A 25,431-nucleotide genomic window follows, 5' to 3' on the forward strand; every position below is an offset into this window, starting at 1 on the left:
TACTCTTTAAAAAGTTTTTATTTTATAAGCATGTGTTCCTAAATTATGTAGGGTTTAGTTTTAGTTATTCTTGAACTTTCAAGAGTATCACGCATGTATGTAGTGATCTGGAGCTCGCTCTTTTTATTTTTTTCAGATTTTATTTATTTTTTAGAGAGAGGAGAAGGGAGGGAGAGAGAAAAAGAGGGGGAGAAACTGATCAGTTGCCTCTTGTGTGCCCCCAACTGGGGACCTGGTTGGCAACCCAGGCATATGCCCTGACTGGAAATCCAACCAGTGACCTTTCGGTTCATCGGTCAGCACTCAGTCCACTGAGCCACACCAGCCAGGGCTGGAGCTTGCTCTTTTCACTCAACGTTATGTTATAAAGAGTCATGCATGTTGTAGCACTTGATCCATTTTCACTCTGGAATGACCCATGGTATGGGCAGGCATTTGGGTGTCGCTGATGGAGGCCAGTCTTTAGGGGCCGCCTGGGTTAAGTTGCTTATGAGGTCAGCATGCCCAGCAAGGTGTAACCCTCACTCAATACCACAGTGTGAGAGCTAGGAACTGTGCATGTTGCTGTTCCCAATTTATCCTTGGGGCACTTACTATGCATCAGCCCCTGTGCTGAAAACACTGAGAATTCCTTTTGTATATGTGAGTAGACAGAACCAGGCTTTTCTCATCGGCCCCCTTCAGGGTTCAACGTGATGCCAGCAAACACACAAGTGTCACAGCAAAGCAAAATGCAATGGCACGGGCTCCCAGTGAGACCTAGGCTTTGGCAGTGACTGTTGTGTATGAGGTGTGGTGTGGGGTGTTGGTGTATGTGTGGTTGTGTCTGATGTGGTGCAGAGGTGATGATATGATGTGATGGTGTGTGTATGTGTGCACATATTGTGTCTTTGGTGTATGTGTATTGTGTCTTTGGTGTATGGGCCTCACATACATGTTTATGTATGTATTGGTGTGCCCATAGCAGTGGGTGTGGTATACGTGTGTGGATGTGTATACACCACTGTACATAAACACTCATTCTTGGAGTTACTACCTGCTTACCCCACCTGAACTAGAGTCCTATTTCTTCACTTCGCGGCTTGCCTGCCTCCCTTTCCTGCCTCTGCCCCACTGCCTTCTCTCAGCTCCCACAGCTTATCTTCTTCCTGATCTCCAGCCCAGATCCTCCTTCCATAACCACCCACCCAATTCCCTTCATTCCTCCTCTCAGTTCCTCCTCCAGGTTGCCCAGGCCAATTGACCTTTGAGACCTCACCCTTAATTTGACTTTGCAAGCCTCATAAAACTGTGGGGCCAGCCCTCCTTGAAACTCCTCCCCTGGTTTCATGACCCTTGGTTTACCTTCAATTTCTCTGCATCTTAATCCCAAGCCCTGTAGCAGGAAACAGCACTCTGGGGTTGGGTAAGGTGAGGAGAGTGTGAAAAAGAGCTCTTCACAAAGGTGTGGGGCAGGTGTTGGGAAAGCATGAGAGGCGGGGCTGTACCCTGGGGCTAAACTCCCAAGGGCAGAGGAGGGAGCAGCTGGAGCCTCAGGTGTGGAGAAGCCTGCCTGATGAGGTCTGTGACCTTCATCCCAGAGAAGCAGTCAGCCTGTGGTAACCCCAGGGAGCGAGCCAGAGAGAGAAACACCCTGGCCTCTGTTTTCTCACCCTCTGATCTCCTACCAGGGCCTCCCAACTGGTGGGAGGCAGTGCCCCCAGGTCAGCCTCTCAGGACATAGAGGTAGACGGGGAAGGGCAGGGTGCGACTCTGCAGAGGCAGAGGGAAGACACCCACACAGACTGCAGGCTGCCTGCCTCTCTGCAGCTCCCCCAACCTACCGTCTTCTCCATGGATATTCCTACAACTCCAGCAGACTCTCTACTGAACTCCAGGCCTGAGGATCAGTAGCCTCCTAGGTCTCCCTGTCCAGGGTCTCCCAGGAACCCAGTACCTGAATGTCATTTGTGTATCTGCAGGACTCATGAAATTCTTAAGAGACACAGATCCCCACATAGTTCCAAGTACAAATAGATTTTTTTTTTAAGATTTTATTTATTAACTTTCAGAGGGAGAAGAAGGGAGAAAGAAAGGGAGAGAAACACCAATGTGTGGTTGCCTTTCATGCACACCCCACCAGGGACCTGGCCCACAACCCAGGCATGTGCCCTGACTGGGAATTGAACTGGTGACCCTTTGGTTCTCATGCTGGCACTCAATCCACCGAGCCACACCAGCCAGGGCCAAAATTTTTTTTTTTAAGTGACACAGACTTTGTAGAAAAAATAATGGTATAAAGTGAACTTAAGATATGTGATATAATGCTATCATACCAGAGAGAAATACTCTTAGCACATCCATATATATAATATTTTATGTACATATTTTTAATATAATTTTATAGAACAGCCATATTTTTGTAACCTGTCCCCCACCCCCAATTTAACAATATGCTATTAAAATATTTCCATTTAAAGAACTACGGATAAACAATCACTTTGATATGGCCATAATACAGATGTCCATAATTCATTTATGTAGTTCCCAATTTTCTACTATTATATGTGAAATACCCTGTTACCAGAGAAGGCTTTGAGCAGAGATTAATTGCTGCCTAGGCCAGTATCCACTCTCCTTTTCTCCCTCGGTAACAGGACCTCTGATTTTTAGCTGGTCATATGACTTTCCTTAAGAAGAAAGACTGAATTCCTCATATTCCCTTGTGTGTGGGGGGGCTCCACCTGCAGGGCCTGCCCCCTGCCCCAATAAGAATAAGTCTACCAAGCCATGATCTGCCTGGGGAGGGAAGGTGGCTGATCTCTCAAAGGAGAAGGGCCAAGAGCCTTTTCCTCAATGGCTTTTATTGGGTTCGTTTGCACAAGAATTCAGATAAAAGTTCATTAATCATTGCCAAGAAGTAAGGATCAAACAATAGATAACAAAGAACTCTGAGGGCCTATTTTGAGTCAGGGTCAGATAGCTAAAGAGCTGTAAAACTTTGAGGAACAAACTTACTTCTTGCTCGGACCCTTACGAGTTAATTGAGAGCATTCTAAACAAAGCAGGTTTCACAGGATTTAACATATTCTTTCTTAGGCCTGATCACCAGGGGAACCCGCCCTTTCCAGCACAGGGCTGCACCACCTTCTCTCATTGTTTCAGGCTTAGGTGGAGCGAGGGAAGTAAGGCAGCCAAGGATTAGGAGATTTCTCGAAGACAATGAGGACTCAGGCTTTGTCAAAGCTGAGGGGTGAGGGTCCATCACCCCCTTTTGCTGTAGCCCCCAAAGTCCTTCCTTGGGGGCCTCCCACGTGATTGTGCCTGTCTTAGGTCATTCCCCCCTTGGGGAATCTTACCCGTCATTGGCTAACCAACCAAGCATTGGGGGCCAGTTATGGATGAAGTAAAAGGAGCAGAAGCAGCGCTCCTGCCATGGAGATATGCTTTTGTCTCCTTGCTGGCTTATGGTCCAAGGTTGCTCCCTCAGCCTTAGCCTTGGTGGGGGTTACAGCTTCTGAAACCGGGCAGGGCGGTTCCCAACACCCTTGCAGCTAGCTGTGGAGACACAACAACGTTATGTCCAATGAAATGTAAGTAAAAGTGTTGGAGGAGACTCCAGGAAAATTCCTTAAGATGCCTGGTAGGTGCCCTTGACCCCGAGAGTGAAAGAGGAGCTCTGTGAGAAGGGGGCAGCAAGGGCGGCGAGGGCGGTGAGGAGCCGTGAGCTGACGAACCTGAAAGGCTCCCGCAGGCCGCTCCAAGCCCTCCTCACTCTCACCTCACTCTGCAACAAGCTTCTAATTTCACCAGAAAAATATTTTCCTTCTTTAAATTCATGATTTTTGGAAAAACATATGGCACCTTTAAGTATACTTCCATTGTGTCTTTGTCCCCATGTCCTTCATAACACACCTCTCCAATTTTATAATACAAGTCAGTTAGAAAGTGAGATTTGATATCAATTCAATTATCACTTCTTTACATCCATCCATGGGGGCAATTATATGGTGATATGAATAATCTAAAATAAAAAAGAATTTAAAATGTATATTTGACTCTAAACCAAGTTCCTTTATTATTATTATTATTTGTTGATTTTAGAGAGAGGGAGGGAGAGACAGAGAGAAAAACATATATTTGTTGTTCCACTTATTTTTGCATTTATTGATGGCTTTATTTATTTATTTACTTTGAATTTTCATCCAAGAATATGTTTATTGATTTTAGAGAGAGGGAGAGAGAGAGAGAGAGAAATACCAATTTGTTGTTCCACTTATTTATGCATTCGTTGATTGCTTCCTGTGTGTGCTCTGACTGGGGACTGAACCCACAACCTCTGTGTATCTGAACGATGCTCTAACCAAGTATGGTACCCGGCCAGGCCTGAAATGAGTTGTTTTTTAAAAAAAGGTTTTTAAAGGTTTTATTTATTTATTTTTAGAGAGGGGAAGGGAGGGAGAAAGAGAGGGAGAGAAACATACATGTGAGAGAGAAACTTCAGTCGGTTGCCTCTTGTACGCACCCTGGACAGGGATTGATCTCACAGCCCAGGCATGTGCCCAGACTGGGAATCGAACTAGCACCCATTCTCTTTGAGGAATAACACCCAACCAACTGAGCCACAGCAGTCAGGACTAAACCTTTTTTACAAACTAACTTTATTTAGGGATCATTTTAAGTGCACTGTTTGATATGTTTTGACAATTGTACACATCTGAGTATTACTATCAAGATATAGAACATTTCCATTCCCCCCAAAGCTTCCCGAGGTCTTGTGCAACTTCCCAGGCCACCCCCTCCAGCCCTAGACAACCACTAATTCCCTTTCTGTCACTACAGATTAGTTTTGTTCCTACTAGAATTTCATTTAAATGGTGTCATACAACATGTGCCCATTTTTGAGAATGACCATTTACTGGGTGCCTACCAGGTGACAGATATTTTACAAGGTACAATCATTTCCTCCTTAAAAATGAGAACACCAGGTTCAGAAATAATTTACCAAGGTCACATGGTTAGTGAGAGACAGAGTAGAATTCTAAGTTTATCTGTCTCCAAGTTTAAGGTCTTCCTTTACACACCACACTGTTGCTGCCCTTGGCTTTGTGTAAGCCCTAAAAGATGAATGTTGTAGGGGCAGATGCAAAGTCCAGCTTTCCAATCTTATGAAAAGGTGCGAGTAAGGCGTGTGGAACACCTGGAGAACAGGTGAGAGGATACATAAAAACATGTTGTCTGCTTTGTGCTAACACACAGGGACTGGAGGCCCGAGAAGGAAGTGTCGGCGGGAGTGTCAGGGCAGGGTCTCGGTGATTGGGGTTGCCTGTTGCCCTGGGTGTTTCCTTCCCTCAGACAAAATCACGAAGCTGGGTTGGGACCATCTGACTCAGAAGGGTCCAGATCTCAGGTCTTCTTCCTTCCTGCCCAGTCAAACCCACGTTGGAATCTAAAGTTTAGAAAGTCATTGTTTAAGATGGCAAACACAGACTCAATCTCCAAATCCCAAAACATTAGCACCAGGAGGGCAGCTGAGATGCTCCAAGGGGTTTAAGAATAAGTTTAAGAAGAACACACAATTCTCCAGCCTCCATAGGGTAGGTCGTGTTTAAAAAGTGTGTTTATCATTTGTTTGAAATTCAACACATCTTCCCGGAGGAACCACATTACAAGTGGAGGCTGGGCTCTGGGATCCACGCTCCAGTACTGAGTTGATGCTGAGGTGGCTGAAATACGACACAGTGGCTATGGAAATGGTGCTGTGGCAGTCCTAGAACTCAGACAAAGCCATGGACTGTGAACTTACAGATGCGTGGAGTGTCATCTAGACCTCCTCCTACCTGCCACGGGGACCGGCTCCAACATGGCCCCATCCCTTGGCATTCCGACTTAGCTGAGCAACCCCGGCAAGATAAAGTCTCCCTGGTTTCAAGCTGAAGTTTGCCTTCTGCTACCTTCCCTTCCTTAGTCCTTGCTTCCTCTCTGACTCTACATGAATCTGATCACTCTCCCATGTGACAAGTCTTCCAGAGTAGATGGGTATTTGTTTTACTATTTTTTAAAACTTTTCTGTATGTTTGACATTTGTCATAATAAAGTTGCAGGACATTTGTGAAAAAAAAAAAAAAAAAATTCCAAGTGTCTACCACCTCAGCATTTTCTCTTTAAAACTGACAAGGACTGAACATAGTAATCAGGAAAAGTGATTGACCCACTTGAAAATAACATGACCATGAAATACCCAACAAATCAGATATCTGTCAGCATGAGAAAACACGCTGACGGATGAGCCAGCCAGCTTCTTCTCCACTGAGATGATTGGTAAAGCCCGAGACAAAGCCTTTTTTTCTAGGACGTTGTAGGGAACATTGAAACTATCTCAAGGAAAGTATAGAGTGGGCCAGGCACATAAAGTGCTACTTTCTGCAGTCAATCACTAAAAGTGCTACTAAATACATTTACAGTAGTTATGTTCTGCAGAGTTGCTGCGAACACTTGAAGCCGTAAATACGGGATCACTGCTCCTGGGGGAAATAGATAGGGTGAGGTTCCTGTGAACCTCTGGCCACAAACATTTTGTGTGTGTTTCTCTTTAAAGACATCTTATTGAATGGATATAAAGTCCTCACTTAACGTCGTGGATGGGCTCTGTGATTTTGGTGAAATGACATGAAGAAGCCAACTTTACTGTAGGCTAGTTGATGTAAATAAGGGTTAAGTTCCTTTGGCCTCTCATCATTATAATGAAACAATGTTGAACAACACAAGGTAATTCAAGGATCTGCCGTATCACTGACTCATTCACATTGGACTCACGGCCAATAGTCTTATAACTCAGGCCAAGGGAAGCTTACCTATCACCTGTATTTTCTCTGTAAGGCATGCCACAACCTTCCTGCTGTTAGAATATTAGATGGCACTTCAGCACTACATTTGGGGGCAGTTTTAAACAGCAAAGTCACCAACAAAAAGCACAAAAATGTGAAAAATATGACAAAAAAAGGATACTTGTTTAGAGTGTGAGAGCTGGAACAAGAAGGCAGAGGAAACAAGCCCTGGCTGGGTAGCTCAGCTGGTTAGGCCGCCACCCCACATGCCAAGGCTGCGCACGAGAAGTAACCAATAAATGCATCTGTAAGTGAAACAGCAAATCTACGTCTCTCTCCCTCTCTCTCTCTTCCTCTCTCCCTCTCATTCTCCAAAATATGTAAATGAAAATTAAAAGAAAAAAAGAAGGCAGAGAAAGCATTACTGTTCCACCTTATTCCACTTGGCAACAATGGGCAAGTCGTGCGCTTTGGGAGACTCGAGTTTTTGGTGCTTTGCACATGTCTGCAGTGACCAGGAAGGCGTGGCGAGTACTGATTTTGAGGTCACAAATAAACTTTAGTGAGATGGCAAATTCAGAAGTATAGAATCTGTGAATAATGACCATAATTGTCCTGGCAATTATGGAGGTTTTTTTGTTTGAGGGGGAGGGGTTCACTTATTTGTTTTTGTTTTTTTTTTTAAACCCTTCCTGTCATGTACTTTCATTTCTTTGGAGAATCATGAGGTAGGCAAGGTCGATGATCTCACTCCGATTTCCTAGATGGTGGAGGCGACAAGGCTAAGACCAGGACTTTCACCTTCTGTTCCAGGACTTATCCGATACAAGTGGGTCTTTGTCCCAGTCGCCACAACGTGTGATTATTCAAGCCTACCAAATGCTACTCAGTTTTTAAATCTTCATGTTTCCAGTCATCTAGATTCTCATTTAAGGAAGTAATTTTTTATGCAATTATCTATTTTATCAGTACAGACTCCTGGATATTTATTGTAGTCTGTAGGTTATAAAATCCAATACGATTGTCGCTCACTTTGTTGCCAAGCTGTAGCAGCTTTGGCCCTCGGGAGTGCCTTCAGTTCGGTTCCTGTGTCTTTTTGGTGAGCTCCCATCCTTTTTCTGGGCATTCTCCTACTTCCTGACACCGCAAGGTGCCCCAGACTCATCCTGGGTTTGACCTTCCCAGCCCAAATCAACCACTTCTCAGAGTGCCTGAGGCCCTTTATGGAAGAATGGTACTGAAAAACCAAATCCGGGGTCTGGTTGTGCTCACTGCTGCTGGGGTGTCACTGCCTCTGTGCTCTTTCAGGGGTAAGAGCTAGGAGATGTGTGTATATCTACTGATCTCTGCATGAAAATGTTCTGTATTTGCTTTGGTATCTATTCATGATACCAGTGATACCAGCTCCTTATGAAGGAGCTTTTTATGAAGGTTTTCCCATGTCTGTACAACCCAGCATGCAGTAGGTTACAAAAAATTTGCTGAATTGAATTGAACTAATTAGAAAATTAGGGGAACAATTCAGTGCAGAAAAGTGTTGGGGGATTGAAAGAAAGAACAGATAAGTGAGTCTGTGCCAGCTGGTGACACTAACGGGCCTGGTCTTGGGTTCAGGGATCAAGGTTCAAGGACCAGCTCTTGCCACTGAGCCCCAGGACCTTGAATCAGCTACTTAACCCTCAGGGCCTAAGGTGCCCATCTAGAAGAAGAAGGACAAACTGGGATAAGTGATTCTTAAGATTCCTTTCAGCTTGGAAGTACACATCTGATCATATCACTCACATGCTTTAAATGCCTTTTAAGGTCAGGCAGTTTCTCTATTTTTGAAAACTGTAATCCACCATAAAAAATATAATTTACAGTATGACCTGGTATGTTTGTGAGTATAAACATATACAAGATCTGTCCAGAAAAAAGCCCAGCCATCGTTATCGTTAATAGAATGAGAACGGTTTGTGTGACATCGATGTAACCAGGGAGCCAAGGAGAGTGGACTGGAATGCACATGCATGAACAATGACGACTTCACTGACGTCACTGGACTAGTTGGTGGGGGAGGCAGACGCCGCTGAGTGAGCATGTGCACTGTGTGGCTGTTGCATTCAAAATGGCTGAGTGAGTAGAACAATGTATCTTCATCAAATTTTTGTGTTAAGCTTGAACATTCCTCTATGGAAATTATTCTGGTGATCCAGAAGGCCTCATCTATGGCAGCTGGTGACTGGCAGCTTCATCATGACAACGGGCCCACTCGTGCATCACATCTCATGCAGAGTTTTTTGGGAAAACATCAAATCACTCAGGTGACTCAGTCCCACTACAGCCCATATTTGGTGCCCTGTGACTTCTGTTTTTTCCCAAAACTAAAATCACCTTAGAAAGGGAAGAGATTTCAGGCCATCGATGAGATTCAGGAAAATATGATAGAGCAACTGATGGCAATTGGGAGAATTATGTGAGGTCCCAAGGTGTCTACTTTGAAGGGGACTGAGGTGTCATTGTCCTCTGTACAATGTTCCTTGTATCTTCTTCCGTAAATGTCTCTATTTTTCATATTACATGGCTGGATACATTCTGGGCAGACCTTGTGTATGTACATATAAACAAGTGTGTGCTATAGGGAGTGGTCTGAGATAATGAAACAGAAATGTGTGCCTTTTAAAAAAATCCTCACTCAAGGATATTTTTATTGATGTCAGAGAGAGAAAGAAAGGGAGAAAAAGAGAGAGAGAAATACTGATGTGAGAGAGAAACATTGATTTGTTGCCTCCTGTACACACCCTGACTGGTATGTGCCCTGACCAGGAATTGAACCTGCAACCTTTTGGTGTACAGGATGATGCTCCAACCAGCTGAGCCATCCAGCCAGGGTGCAAGTGTGTCTTAAGTAAAATAGAAGTTAACTTCTCTTTCACATAACCTGTCTTTTCTTTTGTGGTCCGGGATGTGCTTTTCAAGGTTCTAACGCCGTATTATGCACAGCTTCCAAGGCTGAGCCCAAGGTGGCAGCTTCAGCTCCTAGTGCCATGTCTGTATCCCAGCCAGCGGGAGGAGGGAAAGACACAGAGGAGGGCACGCCATTCCTTTTAGGAGCAGAACCCAGAAGTGACACAAACCACTTCTGCTCGTACTCAATTGGCGAGAAGTCGGTCCCATAGCTACACCTCACTGCAGAGGAAGCTGGAATATATAGTCTCCAGCTGGAAGCCATGTACCAACACTTGGGGATCTGTTAATGAAGAGAGGAGACGCCCTGGCTGGGTAGACCAGTTGGTTAGAGTGTCCTCCCACTATACCAAGGTTTGGGTTTGATCCCCGGTCAAGGCACACAGAAGAAGCAACCAGTGAGTGCATAAATAAATGGAAAAACAAATTGATGTTTCTCTTTTCTTCCCCTTTTCTCCCTCTAAAATTAATAAATAAAATAAAAAAATAAAATGAACAGAGGAGAATGGATTGATAGAAAACTTGCAGTATCTGCCACAATGTATAAACTGAAACAACATTTGTACAAAATTGTTATTTACTCTTTTACAAAATTTACTCTTAACATAAAAGTATTGGGTCTCTCTATTTTTTCTGTTTTATCTTAGTTCATTCAATTTCCTTTTCCTTTTAAAATACTGGTCTCGACCTACTAAATTGACTTTACCATACTTGAATGGGCTACAACCCTCCTGTTGAAAAACACTTCCCCAGGGCAAAGGGCAGGCTTGCCCGTGGCACTGCACAGTGGTGTCTTCAAGACAGGGCTGCTTCTCGCTCTGCCGCCCCCTCACCGGCTGCCACCCCCAGTGCTGCAGAACCCAACTGAGCTCCGGCTTCCTAGACTCACCCTGGTGTTCCCTCCATCTGGGATGCCTTCTGCCCCCTCCCCCCACCCCAAACCATTGGCCTGGTAAACCACCTTCACTGTTCAAAGCGCAGTTTGTGTGTTCTCTCCAAGAAGCCTTCTCTTATCCCTAAGTCAGCTGCAGTGTTGATTCTCTCCCTGGTGCTGAACCCCTTATTATCCCATATCCCAGTGAGTGTTCTTAGCTGTCACCTTCCCCTCCTCTGTGAGTGCCTCAAGTGCAGAAAAGCAGGTCTCACTCATCTTTGTATCACCAGGACCTTCCTCAAGGCCCAGCACAAAGTCCAGGTCCAGTGCACATTTGCTGAGTGACCAGACGGGCCAGTTCTGTCAGAAGAGGGGAAGCCGGCCCTGATTTTCTGAGGCAGAGTCACTTCTACCTCTGTTTTGCTCTCCTAACGCTTTCCCTGAGCCTCATACACTGCCTGGTTGTAATTAACTACTTGAGGAGCCCTGGAGCCGGGTTGCCTGGGTTCAAATCCTAGTGGTGCCACTTTGTATGTGACTCTAGAAAAGTGACATACTTCCCAGGCCTCAGTTTCCTCATCCATAAAACGGGGGAAACAATACAATTTATTACATAGAGAATTAAAATGGTGCATTCATTTGAAGCAGCACCTAGCAAACACTTGGTCAGCATTAGCTTTCCCTCTCTACTATTTATTTTCTCTCTACTAGACCACTGGCATCCTGAGGGAAGCTTTACATCGCCCTCAGTGCGTTCTGTGCAGGCCTTGCTCGTCGGAGCGCTCCATAGGTGTGGACTCAACCGGCAGACCTGGAAATCCAAGCATCATTTCCACATCTGGCTGGCCTGTGGGAACCATGATAAGGGGCAGGTCCTGAACACCTGGCCAAGTGTAACTGACTCGGGGAGACAGCCAGCAGAAACGATGCCTGCCCCATCTCCTCAAATTCCCCGAGCAGTTCAACAAGCACAGCAGACAAAGAGAGACCTGTAGACTTTCTCTACAGTTTATTAGGACTGCCAACACTGCACCTGAAACCTGCGTGACTTTATTAACCAATATAACCCCCAAATTTAATTAAATATATATATAAAAAATGCCAACACGCCTTTGACCGAGTTGAACCACCCTGAGGCAGGGAGCGGAGATGTTTTGTTGTGATTAGGGAGCTGGCTTGGCCCCCAGAAACAGGAAGCAGGGTTAGACAGGTTCTTCCCTGCTGAACGAAGGGTCTCTCAGATGAGAGAGCCGGCTGTCCCAAACTCTGTACCACTCAGGACCAGCTGCAGGAAACCAGGGGCCATTCCCGGTTTTTGAGTCAGAAAAGGATTGCATGTAAGGAGTAGATTCCTTCAATTGGTGCTGGGCCTGCAGGAACGACTCTGGTACGACCCCCTGAACTTGCCTGACAGCAGAGCTGCTGTCATGTCCCCGCTCAGGAAGCTGGGGATCAGGAGGTCACCTTTGGGACTGTTCATTTCCAGAAAATACCACCATGGCAACCCAGGGATTGGGAAGCTGCAGCTGCCCACAACTCCAGTGACTGAGCGCCGGAACTTCGCAGCAGAGGGCCAGGGTGGCTCCAGGACCTCATTTGCCAGCTGCGGTCAAAGTGGCAGGAAGATGGCTTCTGCCTCATTCCTACTGTCCCCAATTCACACCCTCATCCAGCCTCTAGGACCACAGCTGCAAGGGAGTTGGGAACCTTTGGTTCAGGAAGATGCATTGGAGGGGCTGTAAAGGATGCTGGACCTGTTGACCCACCACACTCCCCATGCCCTTCCTCACTGAGCTCTAGTCACTGGCTTTCTGACTGTTCTTTGATCACAACTAAAGTGTTCCCACTGCTTAGAACTTTTGCATTTGTTGTTCCCTCTGCTCAGAATACTGTTCCCACAGACCTTCACAGTCCTATTAAGCATCACCTCCAGAGGGACATTCCTTATCCAAGGCCTCCTAGAGGCCCCCTCCTCTAGGCTTTGGGTCTGCTCCAGAAACAGTCAGTCACAGGAGGCTGGGGTTTTCAGGAATGGCTAGGCCTCGCTCCCTGGGGTAAAACCATATTGTTTCACCTTGTTTCCTTTTCTTCTTTGCACCTATCACTAGTTGAGATTATGACACATTCTTAGATGTTCACTTATTTATAGATTGTCTTCCTATTTAGAATGTAAGTTTCATGAGAACAGAAACTTTATTTGTTTTCTTTACCCCTGTAGCTCTAACATCTAGAGCAGGGCCTGATGTAGAGCACGTGCTCAATAAACACTTGTCAAACAAATCACTGAGAAACAGAGATAACACAGCACTTTGGACTCATCTCCGTCACTTCATTTACTATATAATATTGTAATTACTCCCTTCTTGATTCAGGACCAAGGCAGCATTCTATTTTTGTTTGTTTGTTTGTTTGTTTGTTTTGCCTTACTTCTTACAATAATGCCCAGCAAATAGTTGACAAGCCATGCATTTTGATAAATTAATAAAGAAAAAAGAAAGAAAGAAAGCACATGTTTAGGAAGTGTAGATGCATTCCAGGATGTCAGAGAAGGGGAGGGAGGGTGGTTATTGTACAAAGGTGATTAAATACTGAGTAAAATAGCATTTTACAAAAAAATGCAAGAAATCCTTGGATGGAAGGTCAGGGTGGGGCAGGGGGGGCGGCTGAGGTCAGGGAAGCTGGCAGCAGGTCCGGCCAGGGCAGAGGAAGATGAGAAGGAGCTGCCAAGCCCTGCCCAGTGTGGATCAGTTAACTGAGATTGTTCCTACAAAGAGACAGGTCGCCCATTTGCTTCCCAGTCAGGGAATGTGCCTCGGTCGTGTGTTTGGTCCCCCGTCAGGGCACTTGCCTAGGTTGTGGGTCTGGTCCCCAGCTGGGGCGTGTACAAGAGGCAACTGATCATTGTTTCTCTCGCACATCAGTGTTGCTCTTCCTCCCTCTCCCCCTCCCATCCCCTCTCTCTAAAAATAAATTAATTAATTAACTAATTAAACAAGAAAAGGAGTTGCCAAGTATCTATTTGCAGATTTGGTAGGAGCTCTAGCTGCCTGGGCACTTCTTACAGCTGCTGTCTCCCAACCCCTCTGGAAAGCGTCCTTGTCCCCTGAGGACTCTGTCTGAGAAAGAAGAGGGCGTCAACTCCCTCTCCACAGTTCTTTCACACAACACACCCCGTCAGCGTCACGCTGTTGGGGCGAGAGGAAAACCAACATCCCCCTTTAAATAAGATGCATTCTCATGTTGTCCACATATAATATATTTCAGAAGGGAAACAACAGTTTTGATAGGAGGCAGGAGATTTTGAAAAGAAATCATCTGACCTTTTGGTATCTATAATACGTAAATTATTTCTTTTTTTCCATTATGTAACTTAGTTCTTTTTTTCTAATATGTAAGTTATTTCTAATAATCACCAAACAATTGTTTAACTCAGCCTTTTAGACATACACAAAGTGCAAACACACACATATAGAAATACACACACAGCACCAATGTATGCACATAGAAACATTCATGTTCACAAACAGATACACAAACACACACAAGCATGTGCACAGACACAGGCACACAAAGCCCTTGTTTAGGAAACAAAATCAATACAGTCAGAAGGCATTTGTAAAGCCTATTTCCCAGAAACTCATAATTCATTTACGAAAAAAATGTAAGCATTTGAATAAGTTTCTATTTCACTAGTGACTGGTGAAGGGGCAAAGGCAAGGGGAAGGAAGCAGAGGGGTTTCACAAGCGGCTGCCACGTGAACACGTCTGGACAGTCAGGAGGCAGCCCGCCGTCCGCATGGCCGCCTCACCCAGGGACGGGCTCTTGGGGCCTCCAAGAGCTGCTTGTTGGGTGGGCAAATTGGCTGGGAAAAAAGAGCACGGCCCCAGTCCACACGTGCAGACCAACCGTCACACAGGACCACAGCCAGAAAAAAAGAGGGCTTTGAAGGCCAAGAATAGTAGCAACTGATGGATAAGGGGAGTGTGGGGGAAGGAAGCAGGGAAAATGGAGACCTGAGGCTGTGAGGAAAAAGAAGTAAAACAAACAAACATTTGCACATCTTGAAACCAGTGGGAGAGGTCAACACACAGTGGAATCTGTCCTCCGTGGGACGCGCTGCTGGAAGAAGTCTGAGTACCAGGGGAGAGCAGTGAGGTGGGGAAGGAAGATGCTCAAAATGACGAGGCCGTGGGAAAAGGGAAGACCCTCTTCTCTCTGCGGAAGTTCTTGCCTGATCACTTTCTTTTGACACCATCTTCCCCTGAACTGAGCCCCTTCCTTCACCCCAAGGTGGAGATGACAGATAAGAACTTACAGAGTGACTATCCCAGGAGCATTTGCACCTTTTCAGGCTCCCACCTTTCTAGTTCCTCTCCACCCTTCTCAGAGCTAAATCAGACTCTCTTCTAGGACTCAGCCTAAAGATTCCCTCCTCCAGGAAGACTTCCCTGACTTTCTATCTTCCAAGGGTTGGGACTTGTTCTGTGGCTCCCAGCACCTGTCATACTGGATGTAGGTGGCCCTGAGTGACCCAGTCACTCGGTAGGCTGGGAGCCCCTGGGAATGTGCGCTGTGCCTGGCTTCCCAAGGTATTGCATACTCCTAGCTCAGACGTGCAAACCTCGTGAGGAAAGGGAGGGTGGGAAGCTGGAGCTCTTCACAAGTGTGGGTGGCAGCTCTCAGAGTGTCGTCCTTCCCAGGCGCCCCTGCACTGTTCCAAGGTTCATTTTAGGCTTGGTGAGGGAGCGCTGGGAGGTGAGGTGGTGTTTCCAGTGTCAGCAGCTGTTGCAAGGAAAAGGATTAGGGAAGAGCAATGGGACAGGAAAGCCAAAACCAGGTCCTCTGCCGGCATTTTACCTTTACAGTGTTCACCAGAAACTCCAGAAATGGGTGAGAGAAGAGGGACCGAGAAGGAGTGGCAGGAGAGCAGCAGGAATCTGCCCCTCGCCAGCTCATCTGTCGTAACCACTATTTGGAAATCAAGGAACAGCAGGCCATTCGATTCTGCTGAGGGTTTGTGTCCATTCACTCCACAAATACATACTGAGCACCTGTTATATGCCAGTGTTGTTTTAGGTGTTAGGAAAACACCAACAAAGAAATATGGTGCTCATATCTTGGGGGGTAGAGAGGTAAGTCAGGTGATAGTAGGATGGGGAGGGGCTGTTTCACATGGGTTGGTAGGAAGGTCTCTCTGACAGCTTTTGAGCAGACATGTGAAAGAAACAAAGAGGAAGCCAGTGGTTATCCAGAGTAAGAATATTCCTCTTACTCTGGCCAAAGTGGTTAGAAAGGAGACTGCAGGGATGACAGGGAACTGGACTGCTGAGCACCTGGCACGACAGGTAAGCACTCAGGCCTCTGTCTGAGTGCGGAGGGAGGACAGGTAGAACGTGAGTAGAGGACAGACACAATCTGACTAAGGGCTCAGCAGGATTCCTTCGACTGCTGGGTGGGGAAATGGCGTAGAGTGAACGAGGGTGGCACTGGGGACACCAGTTAGTACATTGCTGCTGCAATAGTCTGGGTGAAAGATGGTGACAGCTTAAGCTAGGATGGTGGTGGCTTAAGTGGAGGTGATGGGTAGGTCTGTATTGAAGATGAAGCTGACAGGGTTTGTCGGGGGCCCAGGCCACATGGAAGGGGAGGTGACGAGTATGCAGGAATTGTTGGGAACTGTGTTCGAGGAGCCTGCTGCCGCAAGGAAGCAACTGCATCAAGTGTACAGTTCAGGGAAGAAGTCCGGGCTGCAGTCGTCACGGGGACTACTGTAATGGGCCTGGGTGAGAGCGGGAAGTGACTGAGACAGAGGAGAGAAAAGGGCCGGGGACAGAACCTGGAGCACTGCAAAGGCAATGGAGGGTGAAGGCAGCCCTGGTGTCCGTAGGCCAAGAGAAGAGACTGTTGGCAAAGCAGGGAGGGTTCAGGTGGCAAAGGCTGAAGAGGACCTGAAACAGAAGGCCGAGAACTGAACTGGGACTGGGCGGTGTGGAGATCGCCTTCCCAAGAGCAGTCCCATTTCCGTGAAGTGGGACGTAGACAGAACGGGAGGCCAGGAAGTGGAGGCAGATGCAAACAACAGGTTGGAGAAGTACCGGTGTAAAGGGGCGCCAGCCTTGTATCTGAGACCCTTAAATTGCCCCGCATCAGGCAGCTCACAGTCCTGCCCTCCCTCCACTTCTTCTCTACACAGGTCTCCGGTCTCCCCATCTGCCACCACCCCAGCTGGGATGGGGGAGCAGAACCTTGAAGTCGGCTCAGGTTTTATTTTTTGTTTCTCATAACAAGTTACAACCAGTCAAAGCACACCTTGTGAGAATACGGCAAGGAATCACACCATTAATCCTTGGTCATCAGCTTGAGTTTCCTTAAATCCCAAATAAGCCACCCCTAGAGGATCTGGCCAAGGTTTTGAAACAGCCCCAGGTAAAGCTTATTGCTGACTGCCACCTGGTGGTCATTTTGAGAACTGACCTGGGTCCAAATGCATCGTGGAATGGTGGACAGAATTGAGGGAAATGTTAGGATAGCACCCAGCACTCATAAAGAGCTCAGTAAGAGTGGGTACTGCCATGCTCCTGGTTCAGGGGTGTGGTCCAAACAGTGACCCTTGACCTAACTCCCAACATTTTTTGAAAGAAAAAGAAATATCCTAAAAAGTGAGGTCCCCCCACTTTTAAAAAAATCTTGGTAAAAGTAAGAGTGCTTCAGGGGACCGAATAGGACATGTGTATAGGAAGTCAGATGATCCGGATTCAAATCTTTCTTGTACCACTATGTGCCCTTAGTCACATCCCTCATGAGACCATGACACAGCAAGTGTCTTCAGTCTCAGTTTCATCGAACCATAAAACGGAAACATTAGGATTAAAACTGCACAAGGCAGTGAATGTAAAGAGTTCTCAGAAAAGATGCTCTTCATCACAGTTAACAGTAGTGACACCCCAGCTCTCAGTGCTGGGGTGTACCGCTTTAAAATAATGGTTCTCAACTGGGGGCAATTTTGCCCCCTAGGGAACATTTGGCAATGAGATGTATTTTTTAAATTTTTATTGATTTTTTTAAGAAAGGAAGGGGAGAGAGAGAGAGAGAGAGAGAGAGAGAGAGAGAGAGAGAGAGAGAGATTTGTTGTTCCACTTATTTATATATTCATTGGTTGCTTCTTATATGTGCCCTGACTGAGGATTGAACCCACAACCTTGGCATATCAGGACAATACTCTAACCAACAGAGCTACCTGACCAGGGCAGCAATGAGATGTTTTTGCTTGTCACAAGGGTGAGGGGATATTAGTGCATCTAGTGGGTAGAGACCAGGGATGCTGTTAAACACACTGCAATGCACAGCATAACCCTCTAAAAGGCAGGATTATCCAGTCCAAAATGTCCATAGAGCTTAAATTGAGAACTCTGGAGCTTCCTTGAATGGGGATTCTTCTTGTCATGTTACAAGCCAATGAGAGGAAGTGTTTTCTGAAAAGTTCGAGGGAAGCAGAGTGATGCCCGACGCTGGAGAGCAGTTCCTGCAGTGTCCCCGTGCAGGGGTAAGAGAGGCTGTGCCTGATCGTGCTCTCCAGTGTGGCAGCGACAAGCCAGCTGCGTGTGGCTACTGAAGTCAAAATGAACTAAAGTGTTGAAAAGTCCTGGGCTGTAAGAGCCACATTTCAAGCATTCTGTAGCCACATGTAGCTTGGGGACAGCACAGAGGCAGAACATTCCTATCAGTATAGAAAGTTCTGTTGGACAGAAGCAGGCATCTGTGGGCAATCCACACGGGAAAAACTAGAAACTAAGGACACATAGAGAGGAGGGGCTGTGAAAGACAACAATATGCACCACTGAAATGGCTAAGTAAACACACGTATAATTCAATGCTAAAAAAAGCCATAAAAACACACATGCACATTAATTGATCCATCCCCTCAGCCCTCCCTCCTCCAAGAATCACTCTTAAACTCATAAAACTCAAGAACCCTGAAAAGACAAGGAGAGCCAACAGAAAGCAGGCAGGGAAAGGGGAGGTCTATTGTTGGGGAGCTCTCTCTCTCTCTCTCTCTCTCTCTCTCTCTCTCCTTCCTGGCTCTGTTCAGTTTATCTTGCGGTACATCATTCCCGGCCACGAGTCGATTGTACTGACGGATGAGCGCCTGCGTCGGCTTATCTTGCTTGAAGTCTTGGGGTCCTTATAAAGCATGTACACATACTTGATGATAAAGGGCAGACAGAAGAAGTGCAGGAACATACGGGAGAGTTGGAAGATCAAGTGCAGGTAACCCAGCTCCTTGAACTGCTCTCTCATTATCGCATTGGTGAGCAGGACCATGCAGAAGCTGGTGAGCTCATAGAAGATGATCCACAAGGCGTAGCACAGCAGCCCCCTGTACTTGTTCTTGTGCGTGCAGTAGAGGAGCAGGCAGCTGAGGCTGATGGTGATGATGGACAGGGTGATGCTGATGTGCTTTCTGTCGGTCAAGATCCAAGGGGCTAAACCGGACTTTATTTCCATGTAGATGGTGCACTTTTCTTCATAGCCAAGGAACGTAACCTCGTTCAAGTCAAAGATGAGGAACTGGATGGTGTTGAGGATAGAGAAGATGCCCGCCAAAAGGCAGAACATCTTGACATTCATTTTCTACTTGTTTTACCAGAGCATCTCCTGCAGAAAAACAAAATCATGTAGTGACACAACAAGATGGCAGAGCCAGCCCTAGACAAGTCCCCACCCCCCACCACTAGAGGTAAAGGGGGGAGCTCAGAATAATAATGGTATGTGGACAGGCTACAGGTTCGATGGGGACGGGGGTCTGGTCCTTGTTCTGACCTAACCAGCTACCAGCGCCCACATCATTGGGATGGGACATCACTGGCCTGGATACCACTCAGGAAGCTTCCAGCTCTGCTGCTCCCGCTGCTGCTGAGCTTTAAGGTGGCAAAAGGGGCATTCCTGTCGGTGTCAGGCAGTGGGAATTAGGAAACTCCTGTATCTGGAATTATGGTAGAGTCAGTTCTAGACTCCCCTCTGGGGTGTGTGTTCTCTGAAGTCAGAAAACTACCATGGCTCCTAAGGGCCTGGAATCATGCCTGTCCCTCCCCTGGGTGCCCTGTCTTCCCTTCCAAGCCCTCACTAATGGAATTTCTCCACTTTGCTTCCTGCCATCAGTGAGGGCATGGAGCCATCAGTGAGTGGAATGAGGGGAAGTTTATGGATCCATCTCACTATCTTCTCTGTCCAGGCCGAAGGTGCCTCAACAATAAGCCACCATCACAGAGCCAGAGACCCAGCAGGCCAATGTCCAGCTGCAGCTTCTGTCAAACCAGAGCTCTGGAGGCTGGCTCCGGCCTTGGGGACACGCCCAGAGCCCCAGGGGACCCTGCTGGGGGCATGTTTATTCCAGAGGACCCAAGGCTGGGGTAAGCTGGGCCCAGCGCAAATGTCTCCCCAGCCCAGATCATCTTCTTACCGGCTCCCAGTTCAGAGAATTCTAGAGCAAAGCTCCCTCCTCTTCCCTCAGCACACTGCCAAGCTGCCACTGAGAGGGGAGGAGAAAGGGAAATGGTCACGTGTGAGGGGAGCGTTGCAGTCCTCAGGCTGGTGGGTTTCCAAAGGCTGGAGGCCTGAGTGGCCTCTTTCTGAGGTGACAGGATGAACTCCCGCTTGGGCCTGGCGAAGCACAGCCAGGCCGCCCCCGCCTCCCTCCAGCCGGAGCTGCACTTGCCACTCACTCCGTCAGTCTCACATAATCTTTTCTTTTCTGTTTTTTTGGTTACTAGAAATTTTTTTATTGTAAAATATACGTAACAACTTCACCATTTCCCCCTTTTTGAGTGTCCGATCCAATGGCGTTCAGGGCAGTCACACCCTGTGTAACCGTGACCACCACCCACCTCCAGAATCTCTCATCTTCCCCAAGAAAAACTGTTCTCATCAGGCAGACTCCCCCCTTCCCCTCCCCTCGGCCCGTTAACCACCATTTCTCTTTCTGTCTTTATGAACTTTACTATGCTAACTAACTCCTGTAAGTAGAATCATACAGTCTTTGTCCTTTTGTGTCTGGCTTCCATCACTTAGCATAATATTTTCAAGGTTCATCCCAAATGGGATGGTTATTCCCCATCATCCTCCCATTCTGTGTGACTCTGAGCTTAGTTCTTGCTTGACGCACAAACCTGTTGCTGTGCCCAGGCCCCGAAGTGCCCCTGGTGGGGTGGGAGAGGCAGTGTGCTGGCCAGCAGATAGCTGCCTTGATACTTTCTGTCCCCACCAACTAACCCGCACCTCATCCCTGCTCGCAGGGCAGCTTCCAGAGCAGCCACTACCCACGGGGTGCTTGCCTGCACCAGCTCAAACCAGGGCCCCAAGCCACACGGGCTCAGGATTGCGGTTTAAGCCTGTGTTGTGATTTCAGGCAATGTCTTTATCAACCCCACTGTTTTCTCATCCCTGCTGCCCCAGCCTTGGTTTTAGCCCTGTCACCTCCCTCCTGGGTCACTGTAAGAACAACTTAACTTCTCTTTCTGTTTCCTACTGCGCTCCTCTGTACATGCATTCAACATTCACTCGCCAAACACCTATTGAGCATCTACTACGTGCTGGGTACTGAGCTCAGTACTGGAGGTACAGGTAAACATTCTAGTAAGGAAGCTAGATAAATAAGAAACAAGTAAATAAAATGTTTGGAAAAATTTAAGGAAAAGAAAACTTAAAGCTTATAACACAGTGTGGTAAATGCTGTGGAGGAGGTGGTCCAGTGTGCTCACGATCTAATAAGATCCAACCCAGCATGAGAATCGGGAGAGGATTTTCTGGAGGAGGTTATCATTCAGCTTGTGTTTTAAAGGATGCGGGTTTTTTCTAACTACTCAAAAATCTTTATTATAGTACATGGGCCGGGACTGATGGGATGGGGTGGATGTGGGCAATCAGATTAGCACCGGATGCCCGTCCTGATAGCCATGAATGTGCCAAAGGTGTCACCACTCTGCGTCACGGTTCCACCGATGCCTTGGTCCCTGATGCCTCCCATCACCTCATCCATTCCAATCTTGGGGCAGGAAAAGATGCCGGAGAGCGCCCCACTCGCCATGCCCACGGTGCAACCCATCACGAAGCCCATCTTCACGCAGTCAAAGCAACTCGGCTGGGACTGTGCCTAGGGACCCATGGCTGCCAGCACCTCACTCACAGCCCCAGTAGCTCAGCCCTATGTCTCACATGGAACGCTAGGTGGACTGCAAGGATGAGGGCACTAACTGGGCAGAAAAGGCAGGAACTTCACCCCCAGTGAAGTGGCCAACATCCGGGTAGGACCAGAAACAGGCAAAGTCATTTTGAAAAGGGCAGGCTCGGTGTAGCCTGAGCAGAGGGGTAGGCTACAGCGTTGGCAGGGACAAGAGAGAGGAAGGGGACTTGCCTGCCCCCTGCGCCTGCCACCTGCCACGAGAAAGGCAGTGGGGAGACCTGGAAGGGTGTGTGTGTATGAGAGACAAGATCTGATTTGCATTTCAGAAAAATATTTCTTGATGCTGTGGGGATCATGGGTCAGAAAGGGGACAAAGTGGAGGCAGAACAGTTGAGAAGCTGGTAAAGGAAATGAGGTGACGCAAACCAACAGAGGGAGGTTGGGGGGAGTGACTTTGCACGTGGGGGCTGGGGCTGTGGGAGCAGGAGTACAGAATGAGCTCCTGGGCAGTGGGTGGTCCACTCACAGGGGCGCGGAGCATGGAAGCGAGAGCACACTTAGGACGGGGGTGGGGGAGGTGAGGAGGAGGACAGCTTGGGAAACGGTCGGTCTGAGTTCCCCAGGGACTTCCAAATAGCCATGTCTACCATGAAGTCACCCCCATCAATCTGGAACTCAGAGAGAATCTGAGCCTTGCTGGATGTAGGATTCTTGGTTAACAGTGGGTTTTTGAAAACACTTTAAATAAGTTTTCCTGCCATTTGGCTTCCATTGTGTTTGCTTAGAAACCAGCTGTTAATCTTATTGGGATTCCCTTCTAAGTGATGAGTCATTTTTCTCTTGCTGCTTTCAACATTTCCTTCTCTTTGACTTGAGCACTTTTACTACGCAGTATCTGTTCGTGGAGCCTGTGCATTTACCCTAGTTGGAATTTGTTAAGCTTACTGGGTGTAGGCTAGAGTTTCCCAGTAAATTTGGGAGGTTTTCAGCCATTATTTCTTCAAATATTTTTTTCTGTTCCTTTCTCTCCTCTCCTTCCAATACTACCATGTTGCATATTTTGGTTGGTAGCTTAACAACATCCCACATTTCTCGGAGGCTCTACTTATTTCTCTTCATCTTTTTTCTCTGTTCTTTAGATTGCATAATCTCTGTTACCTACCTTAAATTTCACTAATTCTTTCTTCTGCCAGTTCAAATCTACCATTGAGCCTCTCTAGTGAATTCATTTCAGTTACTGTAATTTTTCAACTCAATAATTTCTATATGAGCCCTGGCCAGGTGACTAAATTGGTGGGAGTATTGCCCCACACACCAAAAAGTTGCAGGTTTGATTCTCAGTCAGGGTGCATACCTAGGCTGTGGGTTTGATTCCCAGTTGGGGTATGTATGGGGGTGTGTATGTTTCTCTCTTACATTGATGTTCCTCTTTCTGTCTCTCTCCTTCCTCTCCTCTTAAAAATCAATGTAGAAAACATACCCTTGGGCCCTGGCTGATGTGGTTCAGTGGATTGAGAGCCAGCCTGAGAACCAAAAGGTCATGGGTTCATTTCCCAGTCAGGGCACATGTCTGGGTTGCAGGCCAGGTCCCCAGTTAGGGGTGTGTAAGAGGCAACCACACATTGATGTTTCTCTCCCTCTCTTTCTCACTTTCTTCCTCTCTCTTTAGAAATAAATAAAATAATATCTATCTATCTATCTATACATCTTTAGGTGAGGATTCAAAAACAAAAGTAAAAGAATTTCCATTTGGTTCTTTTTATGTAATTCATATCTCCTCATGGATATTCTCTACTTAATATGACACTGCTGGTACATTTTTCTCTACTTCTTTAATCACAGTTTCCTTTAGTTTTTGAAACATATTTGTAATGGCCACTTTAAAGACTTTTTCTGTTAAATCAAATATTTTGTCACTCTCGCAGGCAGTGTCCGTTACCTGCTTTCCCCTGGTGTATGGGTCATGCCTTCTCTGCAGGTCTTTAGTTTCGTTGTCGTTGCAGTTGGAGACTGGGCACTTTAGATATGATGTCCATATTGTATGTACACTCTGCTTGGCACCCCAACCATCCACCGGGTTGTTACTGTCATTTGCTTGTTCACTCATTTAGTAAATGGCTGGGTTATTTTAGTAACTAAATTTTCACCCTCACAACCCAGTGCTGCATGGTGTAAAGCCTCTGATGGTGTTTCTTGGGGAGGAGCAGGGTTGGGCCCACACTCTGGGACAACAGTGGTTTCTGCAGGATCATAGTTGCTGACTGATTGTTCTGTTGTTCTCCATGATGTCCTGGGGCAAAAATTGCTCTACAGACAAAGCCAGTCAAATCTGGGCTCCTTTGAAATAATAGTTAGAAAAGTCAGCGCTTGATATTTGTTCTGCTCCCAGGAGATCCTCTCCCAGTTGTTTCTCTCCTGTTGTTTCCTGACAACTAGCAGGCCTGCAATTTGGCCTGTATCTTTGTTGGCTCTACAAATCTCCCAATTGCTTTCTGCCACAACCTTCACTATTTCTTAGAGTGCCTTTAGGCTTGAACTTGCCCCTGCTCTGTTGTAAATGAAGCAAATTCCTTTGGGAAGAAATTGCAAACTATCTGTTCTATGGCCTACTTCTCCCATGCCCTAGCCAAAATCTCTGGGCTAGCATTCTGCGGCTGTGGGTGGGGACAATTGCCTGCTTCTGACTTAGTGACACTCCTGCTTCAGAGTATGAGTGCTACATAAGGGAGAAAAGATAGTAGCTTAAGGTCTTCTTGGATTGCCTACCCTGTCACTGCTATCACCACCTCATCACAGGCAGTTGGGGCCCCAGCACTTTCCGTGGTACCATGTCCAGCCTAGTGCCTCTACCCCATGAGTAGGGGCTGGACAACAAAGGGAACCTCCATGTTTTAGCCTCAGCACCAGGTAGGTACCTGGGCCTAGGGTGAGAAATGCCGATGTCCTGCTCCTCCTGGGGAGAAAACCCTGACCTGGGGACCCGGGGGAGGGAGCCCATCTTCTTGGCTGCACTAGTGTGGAATAGAGTCTCTGCCCAGCTGAGCTGGGAGAGGGGAGGGAGGAAGTGGCCTTGGTTCAAAACCAAAGAATCTCACTTTTCTTACCAAATCTTTGACTTTCTTGAATAGATGTTTCTTCATTTGCTATCTGCCCTTAGAACCATTTCCAAATGATTTGTGTATGTGTGTGTTTTAATAATTTTCGGCAGTTTCACCGGGAAGCAGGTCCATGCACTGTCATGCCGGAAGTTGATCTTGCCACAGTGTTTGTTGACATAACTTGGCTCTTAAAAAAATGCAATATTGCAATATATGTCCATTTGAATGCAACTTAAGACATAATTTGGAGGGAAGACCAAAGGAAGGAAAATGGAAGAGAAGTTTTATCATTTATCTGGGCATGACTATTAGCATCTCATTTTTATTTTAGACAAAAACATGAAACAATATTTCACTGAAGCAGATATACAGAGCAAAAATAATGGAAATGAAAATATTTTCAACTACCCACCAAGTGTTAGATCTGAGGATTTTCTGCTTGCTCAGTGTAAACCTTTCTCCTTTGGGGAACATGGAACTAAAAGAGTCTCCACCAGACACTCCAAATGTCTCCTTGGTAATGAACA

At 46.7% G+C, this 25,431-nt stretch overlaps 1 protein-coding gene and 1 pseudogene across 1 annotated transcript; both read right to left on the reverse strand.

The window, feature by feature from the left end:
- Nucleotides 1–18,623: 18,623 nt before the first annotated feature.
- LOC123822203 (transmembrane protein 217) lies at nucleotides 18,624–20,122 on the reverse strand. The gene is made up of 2 exons (XM_045844162.1): nucleotides 20,088–20,122; nucleotides 18,624–19,282 (listed from the first exon to the last, which is right to left on the reverse strand). The coding sequence occupies exon 2, from the start codon at nucleotides 19,253–19,255 to the stop codon at nucleotides 18,713–18,715; it is 543 nt and encodes a 180-aa protein (XP_045700118.1). The 5' UTR covers nucleotides 19,256–19,282; nucleotides 20,088–20,122; the 3' UTR covers nucleotides 18,624–18,712.
- Nucleotides 20,123–21,551: 1,429 nt separating this feature from the next.
- On the reverse strand, nucleotides 21,552–23,013 carry LOC123821431 (annotated as a pseudogene).
- Nucleotides 23,014–25,431: the final 2,418 nt, after the last annotated feature.

The sequence above is a fragment of the Phyllostomus hastatus genome, unplaced genomic scaffold (assembly GCF_019186645.2).
Source record: "Phyllostomus hastatus isolate PE091 unplaced genomic scaffold, TTU_PhHast_1.1 phas_contig_40, whole genome shotgun sequence".
In the NCBI taxonomy this organism is placed as follows: domain Eukaryota; kingdom Metazoa; phylum Chordata; class Mammalia; order Chiroptera; family Phyllostomidae; genus Phyllostomus; species Phyllostomus hastatus.